The 19,801-nt window shown below is 37.0% G+C and overlaps 1 protein-coding gene and 2 pseudogenes across 2 annotated transcripts in view; all 3 read left to right on the top strand.

The window, feature by feature from the left end:
• ATL1 (atlastin GTPase 1) overlaps positions 1-19,801 on the top strand; it is a 96,599-nt gene that overhangs the window by 38,328 nt on the left and 38,470 nt on the right. For both annotated transcript variants that reach the window (XM_037016629.2, XM_073211279.1), the window contains 5 exons: positions 7,311-7,558; positions 9,538-9,672; positions 10,124-10,228; positions 11,961-12,011; positions 14,139-14,195. In XM_037016629.2, coding sequence (XP_036872524.1) covers positions 7,311-7,558; positions 9,538-9,672; positions 10,124-10,228; positions 11,961-12,011; positions 14,139-14,195 — 596 coding nt within the window. The remainder of the gene's footprint in view (positions 1-7,310; positions 7,559-9,537; positions 9,673-10,123; positions 10,229-11,960; positions 12,012-14,138; positions 14,196-19,801) is intronic.
• LOC118971949 (small ubiquitin-related modifier 1-like) lies at positions 15,018-19,139 on the top strand (annotated as a pseudogene).
• Positions 17,614-19,801, top strand: part of LOC108402170 (translationally-controlled tumor protein-like) — a 27,908-nt pseudogene continuing 25,720 nt past the window's right edge.

Raw genomic sequence — 19,801 nt, 5'->3', positions numbered from 1 at the left:
TTTCCTCTTAAGACTGCTTTCGCTGCATCCCACAGAAGTTGGGGCTTAGTGTTGTTGTTGTCATTTGTTTCTATATATTCCTTGATCTCTATTTTGATTTGTTCATTGATCCATTGATTATTTAGTAGCATGTTGTTAAGCCTCCATGTGTTTGTGAGCCTTTTTGTTTTCTTTGTAGAATTTATTTCTACTTTCATACCTTTGTGGTCTGAAAAATTGGTTGGTAGAATTTCAATATTTTGGAATTTACTGAGGCTCTTTCTGTGAGCTAGTATGTGGTCTATTCTGGAGAATGTTCCATGTGCACTTGAGAAGAATGTATATCCTGTTGCTTTTGGATGTAGAGTTCTATAGATGTCTATTAGGTCCATCTGTTCTAGTGTGTTGTTCAGTGCCTGTGTGTCTTTACTTATTTTCTGCCCAGTGGATCTATCCTTTGGGGTGAGTGGTGTGTTGAAGTCTCCTACAATGAATGCATTGTAGTCTATTTCCCTCTTTAGTTCTGTTAGTATTTGCTTCACATATGCTGGTGCTCCTGTATTGGGTGCATATATATTTAGAATGGTTATATCCTCTTGTTGGACTGAGCCCTTTATCATTATGTAGTGGCCTTCTTTATCTCTTGTTACTTTCTTTGTTTTGAAGTCTATTTTGTCTGATATTAGTACTGCAACCCCTGCTTTCTTCTCACTGTTGTTTGCCTGAAATATGTTTTTCCATCCCTTGACTTTTAGTCTATGCTTATCTTTGGGTTTAAGGTGAGTTTCTTGTAAGCAGCATATAGATGGGTCTTGCTTTTTTATCCATTCTATTACTCTATGTCTTTTGATTGGTGCATTAAGTCCATTTACATTTAGGGTGACTATTGAGAGATATGTACTTATTGCCATTTCAGGCTTTAGATTCGTGGTTACCAAAGGTTCAAGGTTAGCTTCTTTAGTATCTTACTGCCTAACTTAGCTCGCTTATTGAGCTGTTATATACACTGTCTGGAGATTCTTTTCTTCTCTCCCTTCTTATTCCTCCTCCTCCATTCTTCATATGTTGTGTGTTTTGTTCTGTGCTCTTTTTAGGGGTGCTCCCATCTAGAGCAGTCCCTGTAGGATGCCCTGTAGAGGTGGTTTGTGGGAAGCAAATTCCCTCAGCTTTTGCTTGTCTGGGAATTGTTTAATCCCACCATCATATTTAAATGTTAGTCGTGCTGGATACAGTATCCTTGGTTCAAGGCCCTTCTGTTTCATTGCATTAAATATATCATGCCATTCTCTTCTGGCCTGTAGGGTTTCTGTTGAGAAGTCTGATGTTAGCCTGATTGGTTTTCCTTTATAGGTGACCTTTTTCTCTCTAGCTGCCTTTAAAACTCTTTCCTTTTCCTTGATCCTTGCCATTTTAATTACTATGTGTCTTGGTGTTGTCCTCCTTGGATCCTTTCTGTTGGGGGTTCTGTATAATTCCATGGTCTGTTCGATTATTTCCTCCCCCAGTTTGGGGAAGTTTTCAGCAATTATTTCTTCAAAGACACTTTCTATCCCTTTTCCTCTTTCTTCCTCTTCTGGTATCCCTATAATACGAATGTTATTCCTTTTGTATTGGTCACATATTTCTCTTAGTGTTGTTTCATTCCTGGAGATCCTTTTATCTCTCTCTATGTCAGCTTCTATACGTTCCTGTTCTCTGGCTTCTATTCCTTCAATGGCCTCTTGCATCTTATCCATTCTGCTTATAAATCCTTCCAGGGATTGTTTCACTTCTGTGATCTCTTTCCTGACATCTGTGATCTCCTTCCGGACTTCATCCCACTGCTCTTGCATTTTTCTCTGCATCTCATCCCACTGCTCTTGCACTTTTCTCTGCATCTCATCCCATTGCTCTTGCATTTTTCTCTGCATCACTGTCAGCATGTTCATGATTTTTATTTTGAATTCTTTTTCAGGAAGACTAGTTAGGTCTGTCTCCTTCTCAGGTGTTGTCTCTGTGATCTTTGTCTGCCTGTAGTTTTGTCTTTTCATGGTGATAGAGATAGTTTGCAGAGCTGGTACAAGTGACCGCTGGAAGAGCTTCCCTTCTTGTTGGTTTGTAGCCTTTTCCTGGGAGACTAGCAACCTCCAGTTGCTTGTGCTGGACAGCTGTGCGCAGACAGGGCTTCTGCTTCCTGCCTAGTTGCTTTGGGGTTTATCTCCGCTGTTGCTGTGGGCTTGGCCTGGCTGGGGCTGTTCCTCCAAAATGGTGGAGCCCCGTTGGAGGGGGAGCGGCCAGGAGGCTATTTATCTCCGTAATGGGCCTCTGTGCTCCCTGCTGCCCAGGGGGTTAGAGTGCCCAGAGATCCCCAGATTCCCTGCCTGTGGTCTAAGTGACCTGTCCTGCCCCTTTAAGACTTCCAAAAAGCACTCTCCAAACCAAAACAACAACAGCAACAATGAGAGAGGGAACAGAAAGAAAGAAAAAAAAAAAAAAAAAAGGAAAAAACAAGCGATTTTTTTTTTTTTTTTTTGTCCTCAGGTGCCGGTCCCAGGCACCCGCTCACTGGTCCTGCTGCCCTGTCTCCCTAGCACCAGGGTCCCTGTCCTTTCAAGGCTTCCAAAAAGCACCCACCCACCGGTCCCGCAGGGAAGGAACGCTCGATATTCTTTGTCCTCAGGCACTGGTCCCAGGCACCCGCTCACCAGTCCCGCCGCCCTGCCTCCCTAGCACCGGGGTCCCTGTCCCTTTAAGGCTTCCAAAAAGCACTCGCCAAAAAGAGAGAAAAAAAGGGGAAAAACGCGCGATTTCTTCCGTCCTCAGGTGCCGGTCTCAGGCACCCACCCACTGGTCCCACAGGGAAAAACGTGGGATATTCTTTGTCCTCAGGCGCCGGTCCCAGGCACCCACTCACCAGTCCCGCCACCCTGCCTCCCTAGCACTGGGGTCCCTGTCCCTTTAAGGCTTCCAAAAAGCGCTCGCCAAAAAGAGAAAAAAAAAAAAAAGGGGAAAAACGCGCGATTTCCTCTGTCCTCAGGCACTGGTCTCAGGCACCTTCCCGCCGGTCCCGCAGGGAGAAACGCGGGATATTCTTTGTCCTCAGGCGCCGTTCCCAGGCACCTGCTCACCGGTCCCGCCACCCTGCCTCCCTAGCAACGGGGGCCCGTCCCTTTAAGGCTTCCAAAAAGCGCTCGCCAAAAAAAATACCCCTCCGGTTTCTTTCCACCCGCCGGGAGCCGGGGGGAGGCGCACTCGGGTCCCGCCGGGCCGGGGCTTGTATCTTACCCCCTTCGCAAGGCGCTGGGTTCTTGCAGGTGTGGATGTGGTCTGGATGTTGTCCTGTGTCCTGTGGTCTCTATTTTAGGAAGATTTTTCTTTGTTATATTTTCATAGCTCTATGTGTTTTTGGGAGGAGATTTCCACTGCTCTACTCACGCCGCCATCCTGGCTCCGCCCCCCTTTATTGACTTTTGACAGTTTTAATATAACATATCTTGGAGAAAGTCTTTTTTGTTGATATAATATGGTATTGTTCTGCTAGCTCTATAGACTTGTATGTCTAATTCCTTCTCCAGGTTTGGGAAGATATCAGCTATTTCTTTAAATAAACTCTGCCCCATTTCTCCCTTTCTTTTCTTTCTGGAATATCCATTATTCTTATGTTGGCTTTTCTAATGGAAACTGATAGCTTTTATAGGGTTTCTTCACTTTTTAAAAATCTTAGTGCTCTCATCTCTTCCACCTAAATCATTTCTAGATTCCTGTCTTACAGCTTGCTTATTCTCTCTTCCATCTGATCTGATCTATTTCTGATGCATTCTAATACATTCTTTATCTCATTTATTGACTTTTTCAGCTCTAGAATTTCTGTTTGGTTCTTTGATAGAATTTCATTCTCTTTGGAAAAGTACTCCCGTTCATTAATTTTATTGTGTTTTTGCCTTTCTGAGTTTTCTTGTAGCTTATTGAATTTCTTCATGAGAACTGTTTTGAATATTTTATCAGTTAGATCCCAGTATTCCATGGTTTGGGGTTCAGTTGCTGGCAAGCTGTTACTTTCTTTGATGCCATATTACCATGATTTTTCATGGTATTTGATGAAAAGTACCTTTGCCACCACATTTGAAGTAGCAGACACTTTCTTATTTAGGCAAGTCTTTGTTTACTTTGATTCTAATTGTTCAACAGGTTGGTAATTAGGAGCTTTCCCTTTATTTTCCAAACGTTGCAATATAGCACAAGTTTTTGGTTTCTCAAGATTGAGAGTGCACACATTAAAAAAAAGGCTGGTAAGGAAATGAAAAGGTGGTGGTAGAATAGGGAGAGGTATATACTTAGTACCTGGGCTTTGGATGTGTCCACTGTTGGTAGGGGGATCCTTGAATAGGTGGTCCCTGAGGTCCACGGGCAGTCCTCTTGTCAGAATCCCAGGGAAGACAGTAGGAGATGCTTTCCTTCTGTTCCCTTTGTCAACCTACCCCTGGTCACTGTTGTCTCTCCTCAGAGAAAGTGATGGGTCCCTCCAGCTGCAGGACTCATGCCTGGGCAGATCCCCACTCACTACCTTCACCCTCCTCCTCCTCTGCCAGAAAGGTCATGCTGGCTCACTGTTGGACCTGCCACTGTCTTGTCTGCCACCTCCACTTCTGCTGCTGTCAGTTTTACAGTCACTCCCCTCTCTCCACAGCCTCTTTCACAGTCCAATCCACCCACTTTTGGGTGCACAAATGGATGGTTCTCTTGGGATCCTGGTATGCTGTGCAGAGGTGCTTTCTTGGGTTATGGATGTCCATTTAGTTGTAAATCATAGGGGAGAGAAAAAAGAAATGACTCACACCACCATGATGCTGATGTCACTTTCCTCATGTTATCTTTTAAATATCTGTAAGATCTGTAGTGATATCCTTTTCTTATATCTGATATTGGTAATTTGTGTTTTCTTCTCTTATTTTTTTATTAGTCTTAGATTATTAAATTAATCTTGTTGCTGGGTTATTGACTTCTGACATTACCTTTATTATTTCCTAATTTTTCTTTGCATTTAATTTGCTGTTATCTATCTCAGTTTTTGAGATGAACATTAGATTGATTTTTTCAAATATCTTTTCTACTAAAAGCATTGTAAGGTATAAATGTCCTTTAAGCAAATTTCTGATTTGTCATTTTTCACTATTTCTGTGTAAATAAGATACTGCACTCTAACATATTGATTCTAATATTTTCATGGGGAATGGCAGAAGTGAAAGAGCAAAATGGAAACACACAAATGCTTTTCTAAGCTCTGTTAGCATGTCTGCTAAAGTAAGTCACATGGCTGACCCCAGAATCAAAGTGGGAGGACATTAGAAAGTTACATTACAAAGGCAGTAGATATAAAAATGTGTGACTTGACACATTGATGTTGTTTTTAAATGTACAGCAAATACTAAGGTCTAGGTTTCTAAAATTCTTGTACATTTATAATGAATGCTTAAACTTGATCTCTGTCAAAAACAGCATCTCTGAAGAATAAAACTTTTTTCTCCATCTTACATATGAAGAAACGAAATATTCAAGCCTCAAAAGACTTGACAAGAGAGAATTTTTTCCTTTTCTTTTTTGCTCTCCTTCACCTATTTCTTACACTCCCCCAACCTGTTTGTCTAACACCAAAATTTCTGTGTATCTGTGAGCTAGTTCTTTTTTCAAATTTCACAAAAAAGAGAGATCATATGGTATTTGTCTTTTTCTTTCTGACTTATTTAAGTTAGCATAATGCCCATAGGTTGAACTATGGTTTGCAAATGGCATGATTCCATTCCTTTTATGGCTGAATAATATTCCATTGTATTCATATACCACAGTTTCTTTGTCCATTCATCCACTGATGGACACTTAGGTTGTTTCTATATCTTGACTACAGTAAATAATGCAGTAATGAACATTGGGGTGTGAATAAATCTTTTTAATTAGTGTTTTCATTTTCTTCATATAAATACCCACAAGTGGAATTGCTAGATTGTATTTTTAATTTTTATTCTTTTGAGGAACCTCCACACTGTTTTCCATAATGGCTATACCAACTTACATTTCTATCAACAGTGCACATCCCTGCCAGCACTTGTTATTTCTTGTCTTTTTGGTAATACCCATTCTAACAGGTGTGAAGTGATATCTCATTATGGTTTTGATTTGCATTTCCTGATGCTTTATGATGTTGAGCATCTTTTCATGTACTGGTTGACCATCTGTATGTCTTCTTTGGAAAAACATCTATTCATATCTTTTGCCCATTTTAAAATTGGATTTATTTTGCTGTTGACTTGTATGAGTTATTTATATTTTGGATGTTAACCCCTAGATATATAACTTTGAGAAAACAGTCACATGCTAGTACATGCATGCACACACATCCACACATAAATTTATAGATAATAGGCAGAAATTTCTTCTAGGAATACTTGGTTCAACCTAAAATACCAAAGTAGAGGTGGTGATGATGATGATGATAGCCAACCATTATAAGATTATTATGTGCCAACCCTGTTCTCAGCACTTTACACATAGTGACCCCCTTAATCTTTACAACAGCCCTATTTTAAGTAGATACTTCTAGTAGTTTCTGTTTTACAGATGAAGAAATTGGGGGAATTAGTAATTTCCCAGGGCCCCACAACCTTTTTTTTAAGTAAGATCTCCATTCAAAGTAACTTTCAAAAGTTTCTTTTTTTTAATTGAAATATGTCCAGACCTCTTTGCCATGGATTTGAAGGTCTTCTATAATCTAGCCCTACCCAGTTTCATTATCTGTAACTTCTGTTGCTATGAGATATAATTTTAGATAATTAAGAGTCTAGGATTTTGTAGATGAGAAGCATGCATTGGAGGGACCTAAACTAGGTACTTTTGAGGTTTATTCCAATTATAAGAATATGTGATTCTGAGCCCCTCTATGTATTTCCTTTATGTATGTCTATCTTTAAAAGTGTTGCATAGATCCTTCATGTGAATGATTAAACTTACTTCTAGGGGATGAAGAAAGGGTGAACTAAAGCCATTTTTATTCTTCTGCTCCAAAAGTAGAGTCCTTCGCTCTTATTTGCATTCTTATTCAGCAAACAGAAATCTCTACACTGACTTTGAACTTTTTGAAAATAAAATTCTATTTGATTTGGTCACATGGTCATATGTACTTACTTACACCATATGGAAGCATTTGTGAGATATGGTGTCATGGCATTAATATATGTCATTAAAATGAGCATTTCTAGTTCTACTGTGCTCCTGTTTCAGGTGTTTGAAAGTTGAGAGATACATACACATTTCTTGGCATTCTGAGATAATTAGCTGAATATATTGATATTTTTCAATAGGTGGGTTTTCAGAAAAGGCATATGAATGGAGCTCAGAAGAGGAGGAACCAGTCAAAAAGGCAGGACCAGTCCAAGTCCTCATTGTCAAAGATGACCATTCCTTTGAATTAGATGAAACTGCATTAAATCGAATTCTTCTCTCAGAAGCTGTCAGGGACAAGGAAGTCGTTGCTGTATCTGTTGCTGGAGCATTTAGAAAAGGAAAATCATTCTTGATGGACTTCATGTTGAGATACATGTACAACCAGGTGTGTAAGAGGTGCTTTAAAATGTTTTCTTGTTTCTGTGATTTTACCACTTTGTGTTTTCATTTAGTAATGTTCAGTATTTCCATTTCCATTATTATGTGCCCTAAATATGAACTAGTTAGAAAATGCTATGGTGTAACCATTCTAACTTCAGTGCTTTGGGCCATTTTTGTCTGAGGCCACTTTGCCACATTTCCCTTAGAATTTTTTTTTTTTTACTCCTTTAGAAATAGATACAACATAGCGATATTATAAACTTTACATGGTATAGTGTTTAAAATGTAAAATAACTTTTGTTACTAATTTTTAAATTGTAATCATTTTCCCCCAACATTTATTATGATATTTTTCAAGCATGCAGCAAAGTTAAAATAATTTTACAGTGAACATCTGGGAATCCACTACCTAGATTATATCATTAACGTTAATATTCTTGCTTTATCACATGTGTATCCAGCTATTCTCCCCTCTATTACTTCACCTTATTTTTTTTATTCATTTCAAAGTAAATTACAGACATCATACACTTACCATAAATATTTCAATGTATGTCACTATTACATATTTCAGTATTCACTTTGGTTTTTTCTTTTGTTACAAATTTACACAAAGTTACATTCACAAATCTTAAATGTACCTTTGCTCTTTTTTTTTTTGAAAATGCACATACCTGTGTCACTCAAATCCTATCAAATGCATCTTGCCATTACCCCAGAGAGTTCTCTCATCTCTTCCCACAGAGTTTTCACTTTTACCAATCCCCAGAGGCAACAACAGTGTCATAACATTTGAGGCAACAGTGTGACACAGAAATGAAACTTTAACGGACCTAGGATAAATCAAAAGCAAAAGGATAAACAGTAAATTAGAGTTAGGAAACAGAAGGTTGGGAATGGAGAACATACTAGTATTTTTTTACCCATAGCAATTCCAATGCAAATACAGTGTTGAGGCAGAATAGACCCACTACCCATAGAAACTTTGTGTTTTGTATTTAACCATAATTATCCATTTTGGATTGATCTTTTATAGTTGGGTGGTCTGGGTTTTTTTAAACAATTTTGTTTAAATGTCATATGTTAATTTTATATCTTATATCTCTCATCTCAGTTCAAACGAGTTAAGAACAGAACTACCAAAATACCCCAGTCTTTGAAAGCAGAACTTTTACTATTCTTTATTTCTAGCATACCAACTTTAGTATACTACCTAACACAGGTGAGAAAACTGAAAGAACAAAATTAGTATATTTTCCATTCTTTGGGATTATAGGTTTAGGCCATAGTTTTAACTGTGAAATAAACATTAGAATGAAATACACAACAAAGCTTGTCATGTTGTTTGTGTTAAATAGCATCTGCTCAGATTAAAGTGTAACATTTGTATTGTTTTTCTACATCTATTAATACGCACCCATTACTACGTGCCTCTTCTGCTATTCACGCATACCAAAGCATTTTTGTATATTATTGTGGTGTATATCCTGACAGAAAATGTTCTCTCATACCCTTCTTTGCTTCTGGAATGCCCTCCACAAGTTTGCTCACCTGGAAAAGTCCTAAATATCCTTCAAGTCTTAGCTCAAACATTACCTCTCCCATGAAGTCTTGCCTAGTCATAAATTTGTTATTTCTTTTCCTTTGTTTTCATTTATGCCTAACATACATTCCCATTTTGGCATAAAAATATTGCATCATAACGGTTTGTTAGCATGTCTGTTTCCCAGTTAGGTTGTGAGTTTCCTCTGGCCTGAATGGATTATCTTTTAATTCCCAGGACCTAGAATAAAATGTGGCAGACAATTGCTCTTTTAATTATTTTTTGGATGAATAAATAAAGTAACTGTATCAATACCATGGATGTGTGTATGTTGTTTTCTTTTGACTAAGAGTTGTAGAGTGATACAAACAGGAATGGATGAATGGAAAAAACAATACCACATTATCTAGTACTATATCATAGACTTTCTTCATTTATAGGAATCAGTTGATTGGGTTGGAGATTACAATGAACCATTGACTGGTTTTTCATGGAGAGGTGGGTCTGAACGAGAGACCACAGGAATCCAAATATGGAGTGAAGTCTTCCTTATCAATAAACCTGATGGTAAAAAGGTATGGTGTGAAATTCTTGAAGAAAACTGAGTTTTCACTTGCAACTGTTACCACTCTTCAGGATCCTTAGAAATGCTCATTTGAAAACCAATTTTGGACACTTAACATGCATATTCAAAGGGAAGTGGGTAGTATCCTATTGCATGTTCCCTGTTTCTAGTGATCAGGTCAGCAAAATCATAGAGAATAGAACGGCAGATCAGCAAGCTAACATCTGTACTTACTTTAATACTATTTCTGTTATATTGGATCACCAGTGAAAATTAATCATGATAGTATTGAGCAGCTAATATTTTTATTTTCTGTGGCATTCATGGTACATGTACAATAATTACCTATTAAATATTCATTGATAATGGTTTGCTTTACTTTTTATGGTATTAAGTTTGTGGGAACCCTAATACCATACATGTTCTATAAAATATCAATAATGTACTCTACTTGCCTATAGGTCGCGGTGTTATTGATGGATACTCAGGGAACCTTTGATAGTCAGTCAACTTTGAGAGATTCGGCCACAGTATTTGCCCTTAGCACAATGATCAGCTCAATACAGGTATGGAATAAGATAAATTCACTTTGACACCTGTTTCTTTAACTAAAATTTATGAATGTATGTATTTTTACATATGTGTGGTAGTGAGACAACAGAATGGTGAATGATATATGCTGTTTGGCTCAACTAGCATGGCAGTTCTTATGATTTCTATAAGAATAGATTTGTTTTTGTTAATGAATCTAATTTCTGATCAGTTTTTGAATTGCCTAGGTTAGTCAAAAAAGGTAATATTGGTAATTTTTTCCATTGGAAGCCTACAATAAACTCAGTAATATTAAATCTTATAATATGTGCAGTGCATGGGGACCACCTCTTATAAGTCATATTTACTGAAACAAGATTTATAAATGCATTTTGTCATACATAGCCACTAGAAACATTTCTAAATGTAAAAAAGTGTATGTATGTTCATAGCCTTATAAAACACCTCAATATCCATTTCAGAAAGTAAATGCTTCTAATAAAATTTTTTATTTTCTGTTTCTTTTTCTCTGTCCTTTTTGAGATTATTGTAGGCTTTATAAACTGTCCTGAAAGTCCTTAGAGAGTTTTCTAGAACCATAGAGCATAAAAGATTGTAAGACAATTTTTAGATATTTTCTGTTCACTGGAAAGAGTAAGAACAGTTAGTGGTCAAGGAACAGACCATCAAAGAAAAGTAAGACAATTTTAACAGGTAGGAAAGGCAGTGTGGTCAGAATGAGTAAGTCAAGGTGGAAATTATAAGTGAGAGAGAGAATGAACTAGTGAACTGGCACCCAGGGGTATCATGTGTGGTTAGGACAATGAGAGCGTGGAGAGAAGGAAGACTGATTTTTTAGTAAAGGATCTTAAAATAAAACTCATGATTATAACCTGTGATTGACTAGCTTTCAAAAATATACTTCTTAAATAGATGAGCCTTTAAAATACTGAATATCTAATTTCTTCATAATCAAAAGTATAAGCCATTTACAGAAGCCAATTAAAACCAGACTGACTTTGCATTTTTAATATTTATTATTTACTATTTATATTTTACCTGAAGACATTGCATATTTTTACTGGAAAATCTGCTAAGTCCTTAGTTATGACTATTTTTATTTTCTGAGACATGAGCTCTTATTTAAATAAGTACACGAAACACGTTCTTTACATAAATACATAAACATATAAACATCCTTAACTGTTCTTTGAAGTTACTGATATTTATATCCCTCAGAAAAAAAAAAAAAGGAAAAGGAATCTCACTTTAATGCTGTGATCTGTTCATGGAGCAATAATGCACGTGTAAGGACATGAGCATGATATTCAGAAGATAACTTTCATGTGATGGCACTTTCTGTAGACTTAACTAAATCAGTTGCAAAGAAGTCAACATGATTTTTCAAGACAAAATTTTATATATGGGCTCTTCAGATTTAGATTGCTATTATTTTGGTGTGCTTGTAACAATGATTATTTCATTGACTAATTGTTAAGTTAGGTTAATAAAATACTTTAATATTCTGTCTCCAGAGCAGGTGGCTATTGTATTTCTAGAACAACTTTATGATAATTGTACATTGTTTGTTGTCTCTCAAGTTTGCTTTACTCCTCTCTCAAAGTCTTATAAATGTCATTATATAAGAATATACATAAAAGAGCTTGATTTTATGATAATTGATATTTAGAAACATAGAGAATGATGAAATAAATGCTGAAGAGGATGCTAATTCTTTTCTCACTTTGACTTTACTTCTTAATCAAGGTGTATAACTTGTCCCAAAATGTCCAGGAGGATGATCTTCAGCACCTCCAGGTAACAATATTTACACTCTTTTTTTGTATATCTGGTAATCTTTTGAGCATCTAGAGCAGAACTTCAGAATTTTATTGGGCCTTCTACTTGGAAAATTTAACAATTCATAGAGATTTAGAAATATAACAAAATGGAGGTTGTTCTATTTCCAGGTTTCTTGTTCCAGGCTGTACAGTTATGTTTTCCAATTCATTTGTTTCTGTAAAGCTACTTGCTATTGCCCCTATATATGTGAAAATACATGGCAAATTAGAGTGAAGAAAGAATCTTTGATTTAGAAACAACCCAAAATGTGAAGTTGAAATCTTAAGGTCAGGGATTTAATAATTGTTAGTATGCTATCAGTTGTATGCCAGGTATTTTTTCTTGTGGGCCACTTTATTCCTAAGAACTATGAGGGGCCACCTGATGATAACTAATAGAATTTTATTTTAGAATTGAAACAGGCCTCAGTGATACCTAATTTATCTTTCATATTTTATAGATGAGGAAAATTTGGCTGAAAAAAGTAAATGACTTGCCTACACTCATGTAACTAATTAGCAGTAGAGTGGGAATAGAAATCTGGTCATCTGATGGCACCAAGCACTCCTTCCACTCTCCAAGCAGCATTTAAGTCTCAAATAAGTAAAAGATTAGATATTTCCTAAAGATAGTTCACACCTCTGTCACATTCTGCTCTCTTTCAGCTCATGTTAATCTTGGTTACATAGCAAAGCCTATTGTTTCTCTGAGTTTCCTTCTACATATTTTATAGAAAAATTTCTTTCAATATATTATTTTGTCTTGGCAATAAGAGCAATGTGACAGTTTAACAGATAACAAAGGATGATAGAGCAGGGTAATTTGTGATGTTGGAAATATCATTTGGAGTTCACATCCAGCATTATTCCCAAATATATTTCTTGTACATCACACTGACCATTTATAACAAATAGGAAATATGCCAAATAATTGTTAGAAGTTTCTTATAATAAGTCCAATTATTTCTTCAGGCATGTGTCACAACTTAGCTAGTTACTTTCCAAGTTAATGACATGGCACTGTCCAATACAAATTTAGGGATTTCTAAAAAAAAGAACTGATTTTGGACTTTGATATTGATTTTTCAAATCATTCACAATTTTTCCTGTAATGACAACATCTCGGCCTTCCTCAAAAATGATTGTGAATTCAAACTATGTTAGTAGATGATTCTAATGAGAGTGTCTAATCCCTGGACCAGCTGCTTTTTAAACATGATATTCCAGACTTGCATTTAATCCCTCTAATTAGTTGCCTAGTAATTACCCTTGGCTTTCTAGATTCCCATATCTCCCACAGGAGAGGCAGTGTGGTACTGTGGGAGCTATTTGGAGGGGCAAGGGATGGCAATCCTGTGTCAGCATTCTTCCCCAGCTCTGAGAAGTCACTGTGGCTTGTTTCTCTTGTGTATGAAGTGACATTTCCTATGTACATATGGGAAAACCCACTTGGCTTGTCTGGATGAAACCCTCACCAGAGGCCAAATGGGAGTTTTCACTTCCAGTCTGTGTTCTCCAAAAACTTACATTTCTGGCAACACAAAAACTGATACAGTGCCTCTCAATTAGTAACAATAAAAAGTAAGGAAAGGCAGTACATTTGGTTCTCTACTTTTTAAGCCAAATGCCTATATGCTTTTGTAGTAATCCAGGCCATGTGCCATTAATATCTTCTGGCAACAACTTTTGTAAATATGTGCAACCTAGTTATAGCTCTCTGGTCTAATCTATGCAAGTTTTGCTTTGAAAGGTTATTTAACACGATTGTTCCCCCACTGCCCCCATCTTCCCTATAAAAAAAATTCTCCTGTATTCTAGGTACAAAATGTGTTAATTTTAAAATTGAAACTCTATTTTAAAAATGCACTTTATGTTCTTACTTTTCAAATATCCAATTCCGGCTTTATCTAATACTTAGTATCTTAGTAGCTCTGCTTTACCTAATACTTAGTTCCTTAAAATGATTATTTTAATCTTAATAATGTAATGTTATATTACTACTAGGAAAAAAAATAAATGAAGAAAGCCAAGAGTAAAACTTTGTGGATACTGAAGTTTCTGTGTGTGTGTGTGTGTATGTTTGTGTGTGTGATTTTCCTTCTAGCTTTTCACTGAATATGGCAGATTGGCAATGGAGGAAATATTCCTGAAGCCATTCCAGGTGAGTAGGGATAAAATGATGGTAAATTAGATTTTCCTAAAGACTGTAACCAGGTATATTAATTGAGAGGGTTATGGGTTATGTTTATTTCTGTTTCTTTATTTCATTCAAGAAGCACTTTTGAAGACCTATTTAACATTTGATGCAATAAAAAGATAGATATGGGAAAATAAAACTTTAACAGATTATTTTTTTAAAGAAATGGAAAAATACAAAATGAATTAGATATTTTGGTTCCTACTAGAGTATCAGCTTTTTTCCACTGAACTCAACCCTAGAAGTTCAACCCTAGCAACCAAAGAAAATTGATCAATTTGTCAAACATAAAAGCTAAAAACAAGCAAGATGCCTGGGACAACAAAAGGTGGTTAACAAGCCACAGCAAAAGCTAACTGAGCACTAGGGACAAGATATTGAATAGGGGCAAGTTTTTTGGAGGTACCTTTTCTTTCTTGAATACACTGACTTGTGTGACCATTACCTGCTCCATTGCCCTGAGGATCAGAACAGTAACCAGCTCAGCCTCTACTGAGGACAGTAGGATAACACCAGGCAATATCTGAGCTTGGACTGGTTGGTGTAAGCAGACAATCTGGCCCTTTTGTATTCCCTTCTTCCCCAACCCATCTTTGTATACCAAGAAACGGGAGATTATAACTAAGTCAAACAGCCCATGAAAACAGTACCTAGGGGAGGTACAGATTTAAACACCAAAAACTACCCACCTCTGAAGCATGATGGCTTAAGTCTGAGTTTACCAAAGGGGCCTCAACCTAAGCCCTAGAACTTAGTCCTCCCTGTAAATACTCATCACTAGCCAAGATGGATCATACCCTAAAGGGAATGTCAGCATATAAGGAAACTGAAGAACTGACAAAAGTCAAAGTAAAATTGATGGCTCGGGAAACTGAACAACTGATAAAGTTCAAAGTAGAATCAACAGCTCAGGAAACTGAACAACTGATAAAGATCAAGTAGATTTGATGGCTCAGACGGCAAGTAATTTTAAATGTGCTATACTAGTTATCTATTGCTGCATAACAAATCATCCTAAAACCATAAACACTTACTATCTCACACATTTTTGAGGGTCAGGAATTTAGAGTGGTTTAGCCTGAGCAGTTTTAGCTCAGTCTCTCATGAAGTTATGCTCAAGATGTTGGCCAAGTTGATGTGCTATGAAAACTTGATTGTAGGATCCACTTCCAAGCTCACTCATGGCTGTTGGCAGGAAGCTTCAATTCCTCACCACATGGACCTTTCCATAGAGCTCCTCACAGTAGGCTTCCCCAAGAGCAAATGATCCCATTGCAACAGAGAGTAACCAAGCAATAAGCTCCTATCTTTTATAACCTAATCTTAGAATTGAACACACCATCAGTTCTGGCAAATTCTATAGGTTTGGTCATACAGACCAACTCTGCCATATTGTGGGAGAGGACTATACAAAAGTGGAGATACCAGGATCTTGGAACCTTCTTGGAGGTAGACTACCATATGAGAATATTCAGTATTCTTAAAGGAATAAGGGCTAAATGTCTTATGCTTCTAGTAATAGGAGTTTAGGTAATTTGGATTAATCTTTTTCCTGACAACAATAAAAAAAACAACATAAAATTAAAAATTTATTTGAATGAATGAGTATTAATAATACAGTAAAAAATTGTTAACCAAAGGAATATGGAGAATGATGAGGGGATAGGTATTATCATGTAAACACCAATCAAAAGAAAGCTAATGTGATGACATTAACATCAAATGAAGTAAACTTTGAGAGAAAAGCATTACTAGGGATAAAAAGGGTATTTCTTAATAATTCAAGAATGAGTTGTAAATAAATGAATTGGTAAATATAAGCAAATGTCAACAAACATTATCAATGAAATAATAATTTTTAATGTATAGTGGCTTAAAAAGACAGAACCAAACTGGACAAAATAACATTTAAGTTTTGGTTCTTATCTCCATCAGGAGGAGTGTTAAAATTACCTGGACTTTAAAAGATTATATGTGATAGTTAAGACTTCAAGGGTTACACAAGAATAAAAGAACTAGAGTATATTGTATGTAGGGCAGTAGAGGGAGGAAATGGTAACATAAAAAAATAAACAAAACAAGTGAATATTGCAATCACTCTTCTAAAGAGTCCAAAAAAGAAGGAAAGAGAACCAAGGAAAAAGAAGGAGAAAAAGGAAGCACACAGCAAGGTAGATAAGTCCAAATGTAGTCATAACTTCAATAAACATAAATAGATTTAAATCACAAATTAGATTATCAGCATCTATAAAAATGAAAAATTCAACTATGGTTACTTATAAGGAACATTAAAATATAAGAATGTGTTCATTTGAAAATAAAACTATGGGAAAAGATATATCATGCACATATTAAGTAAAAGAAAACGGGTAGCTATATTAATGTGAGACTTCAAGTCAATAAGAATTATTTAGAATGAAGTTCATAATGATAAAAGTTCACTTCATCAGGAAGGTATAAGAATAATAAATTTGAATGTCAAATAGCCTCAAAATATATAAATAAAAAGTCTATAAAATTGATAGACCCGAGAGTGAGGTTCAGCCTGCCCGAGGCCACTGCTGTGCGGAGACCCTAGGGGAAGCCACCATCACCATGTTTGACCAGGAGGCAAAAACCTTCAACTGAGGACTTGGGAGATAAGAAGGAAGGCGAATACATTAAACTCAAAGTCATTGGACAGCAGTGAAATTCACTTCAAAGTGAAAATGACAACACATCTCAAAAAACTCAAAGAATCATACTGTCAAAGACAGGGAGTTCCAATGAATTCACTCAGGTTTCTCTTTGAAGGTCAGGGAATTGCTGATAATCACACTCCAAAAGAACTGGGAATGGAGGAAGAAGATGTGATTGAAGTTTATCAGGAACAAATGGGGGGTCATTCAATGGTTTAGATATTGTTTTATTTTTTTAATCTTTTCCCTCAATCCTTTTTTATTTTTAAAAATAGTTTTTTTGTAATGTGGTGGTCAAAACTGAATTGAAACTGGCACCCCATCTCTTTAGAACATCTGATAATTTGAATTCTAGTGCCCATTACTCATTATCATTTGCTTTCATTGTGCTGATCTTTGGTGATCAAACTTCAGCCCCCTTCATATAGCCCTTCCTTTTTAAAAATTACACGTGTGCACACAAGAGAGGCCACCTTTTCCAGGACTGCATTTTCAGACTTGTGATACAAAAGATCAACCAATGTGAGTGTTGATAATGACTCTGAAGTTCTAGTATATGATTGCTTCACTCCTGGACTGACTTTCAGTGGGAGATGGAAGTTTTTCAGAGAGCTAAACTGTGGAAAAATGACCTTTCCTTAACTTGAAGCTACTTTACAAATCTGAGCGTCTGGACTAAAAGAAGAAGATAGGTTGGAGTCAAGATGACCGAGATGGTGAGAGTAATGACTAACTTCAAAAATGGCTCCCCTTGAAGAGAAAGCATTTTAAGATGAAAGAAAAATCTTGTCAGAAGATCCCAGAAAAGTTCTAATTTTCATTGCAGTTAATAGTTATTCATGCAGAGGTATATACAACAGAACACTGCTCTTTTTAATTTTATTTTTACTTTTTGGCCTGGGATATGGGTTTTAAATGGACATTGTGCCAGCTTCATTAAAATAAACAAAATATTTGTAAAAAAAAAAAACTGATAGACCCATAAGAGGAAAAAGGTAGTCATTCAAACACAGCTCTCCTAACTATTGATAGGTCAAACAAATAGAAAATTGGTAGAGTTAGAGAAGATACAAAACATAGGTTTAACAAACCTGCTCTATAGGACATATAGAAAATACTGTCCCTAATAAATAGAGAATACACATTACTTTTAAGCATACAGGGTGCAGTCATAAAAAGTTAAAACATACTAAGCCACAAAGCAGAATCTCCATAAATTTCAAAGGACTGAATTAATATTTACCTGATTCTGTGACCACAGGATAACTTAGTTAAAAGTTACTAAGAAAGTGCTCATTTTAAAAAGCATATTTTGGAAATTTAAATACACATTTCAAAAATAGTTCATAGACCCAGCCAAAGTCATAAAAATTTGAAAATACTGGGAACTAAATGCTTTTTAAAACTCAGGCATGTTGAAAATTAAATGCTGTAACAGTATTTGGAGGAAAAAATGTAGCCTTAAAACTATATATTAGAATAAAAGAAAGGCAGAAAATTAGTGATGTAGGCACAAACAAAGAGAAAAAACAGACAAACCCTAAAATAAAATAAAAATATAGATATGAATTACCTGTATGAATTACCTGTTACAGAATGGATCAATCTTATAATCATTCTATGGAGTGATAAAAGCTCATCTCTTAAAACCTATCTACATACTTCTGGAAAAAGATGGTGGAATAGAAAAGCAAGGTGGAAACCTCCTCCCAAAGATACATAAAAGAAGAAAATACAACAAATACAACTAAACCTGATAATGACCTGAAGACTACAGAATAGATCACCTATACATGAGGAAGAAGACAAGACCACACAGAGAAAGGTAAAGTGGCAGAGCCAAGATTGAGAGGGACCAGAATCCTCCCTAAATCTCAGCCTACAGGTGGGAAAAAAAAGGAATGCAGCAGGGAGGGGCTAAAGCCCAGGAGTGCTACACACCTGGCCCTGGAGATCTGCTTTGGGAGCACAAGCCCACATTACATTGCGTTCCAGTGTTAGTGGGGCTAAACATCAGGGACAGGCAGAATACTCTGGAAGGCTGAGACTCCAGCCAGTATGGAGTATGGGCACACTGCCAGTGCTGAGATTCAAAGCAGAGGTAGCAGTTTGAAAGACTTGCCAGCAGTGGGAGGGGTATCAGAGGGGTGAGGATTAAACAGAAGTCTTTCCTCAGGAAAAAGGGCAGATAGAGGATACCTCCCCAACAGATTGAGAAATCTTGGGAGCCCCAGATGCTCCATCCCCCTTGCTGGCAATGCAGCCCTGAGGCTCTCCTCACTGCATGTACTGCTGGGAGCCAACCCACTTGGTCCAGTGGCAGTGTCAGAGTTTGCTTCCTGGCAGGCAGAGGGAGACTCGCCTAGCTTCCCTGGCTCCATTTCAGCCCAACAAGTGAGGTGCCTTCAGGAGCCAGCCCCAGGAACTCTCTCCTTCCTGTGGGTGTCCAAACCTGGTGCTGTGCACCCAGCTGGGGCAGAGCCACATATCAGTCTGTTCACCCTATTATCCCTGCAGCCCTGCTATTGCTGCAGGTCAGGCAGATGGCGACTCTGCCCACACTGAACTCAAAAGAGACTCCTGAGCTGATCACAAAGGCAGAACTGAAACAAACTGCCTGCCCAGACTCAGACCACTAAAAAATCCAGACAGAAAGGCAGCCCTCCCCACTGCATGCCAGCAGCTGGGACCCCCCCACAAAATAGAACCAGGCACTACAGAGTAAAGAATATTTAGCTTGTGGACAACATGGACACCTCTTTCATAAAGCTATTACTCTATAGGCCAGAAAGGAAAGCAGAACCACCTAATACAAAGGAAGAAACACAGAAATCCTGACAAAATGAGGAGGTAGAGGAATATGTTCCAAACAAAACTACAGGAAAGAACCCC

The sequence above is a fragment of the Manis javanica genome, chromosome 8 (genome assembly GCF_040802235.1).
Source record: "Manis javanica isolate MJ-LG chromosome 8, MJ_LKY, whole genome shotgun sequence".
Taxonomy (NCBI): Eukaryota; Metazoa; Chordata; class Mammalia; order Pholidota; family Manidae; genus Manis; species Manis javanica.
This window is presented reverse-complemented; position numbering and strand designations above follow the sequence as displayed.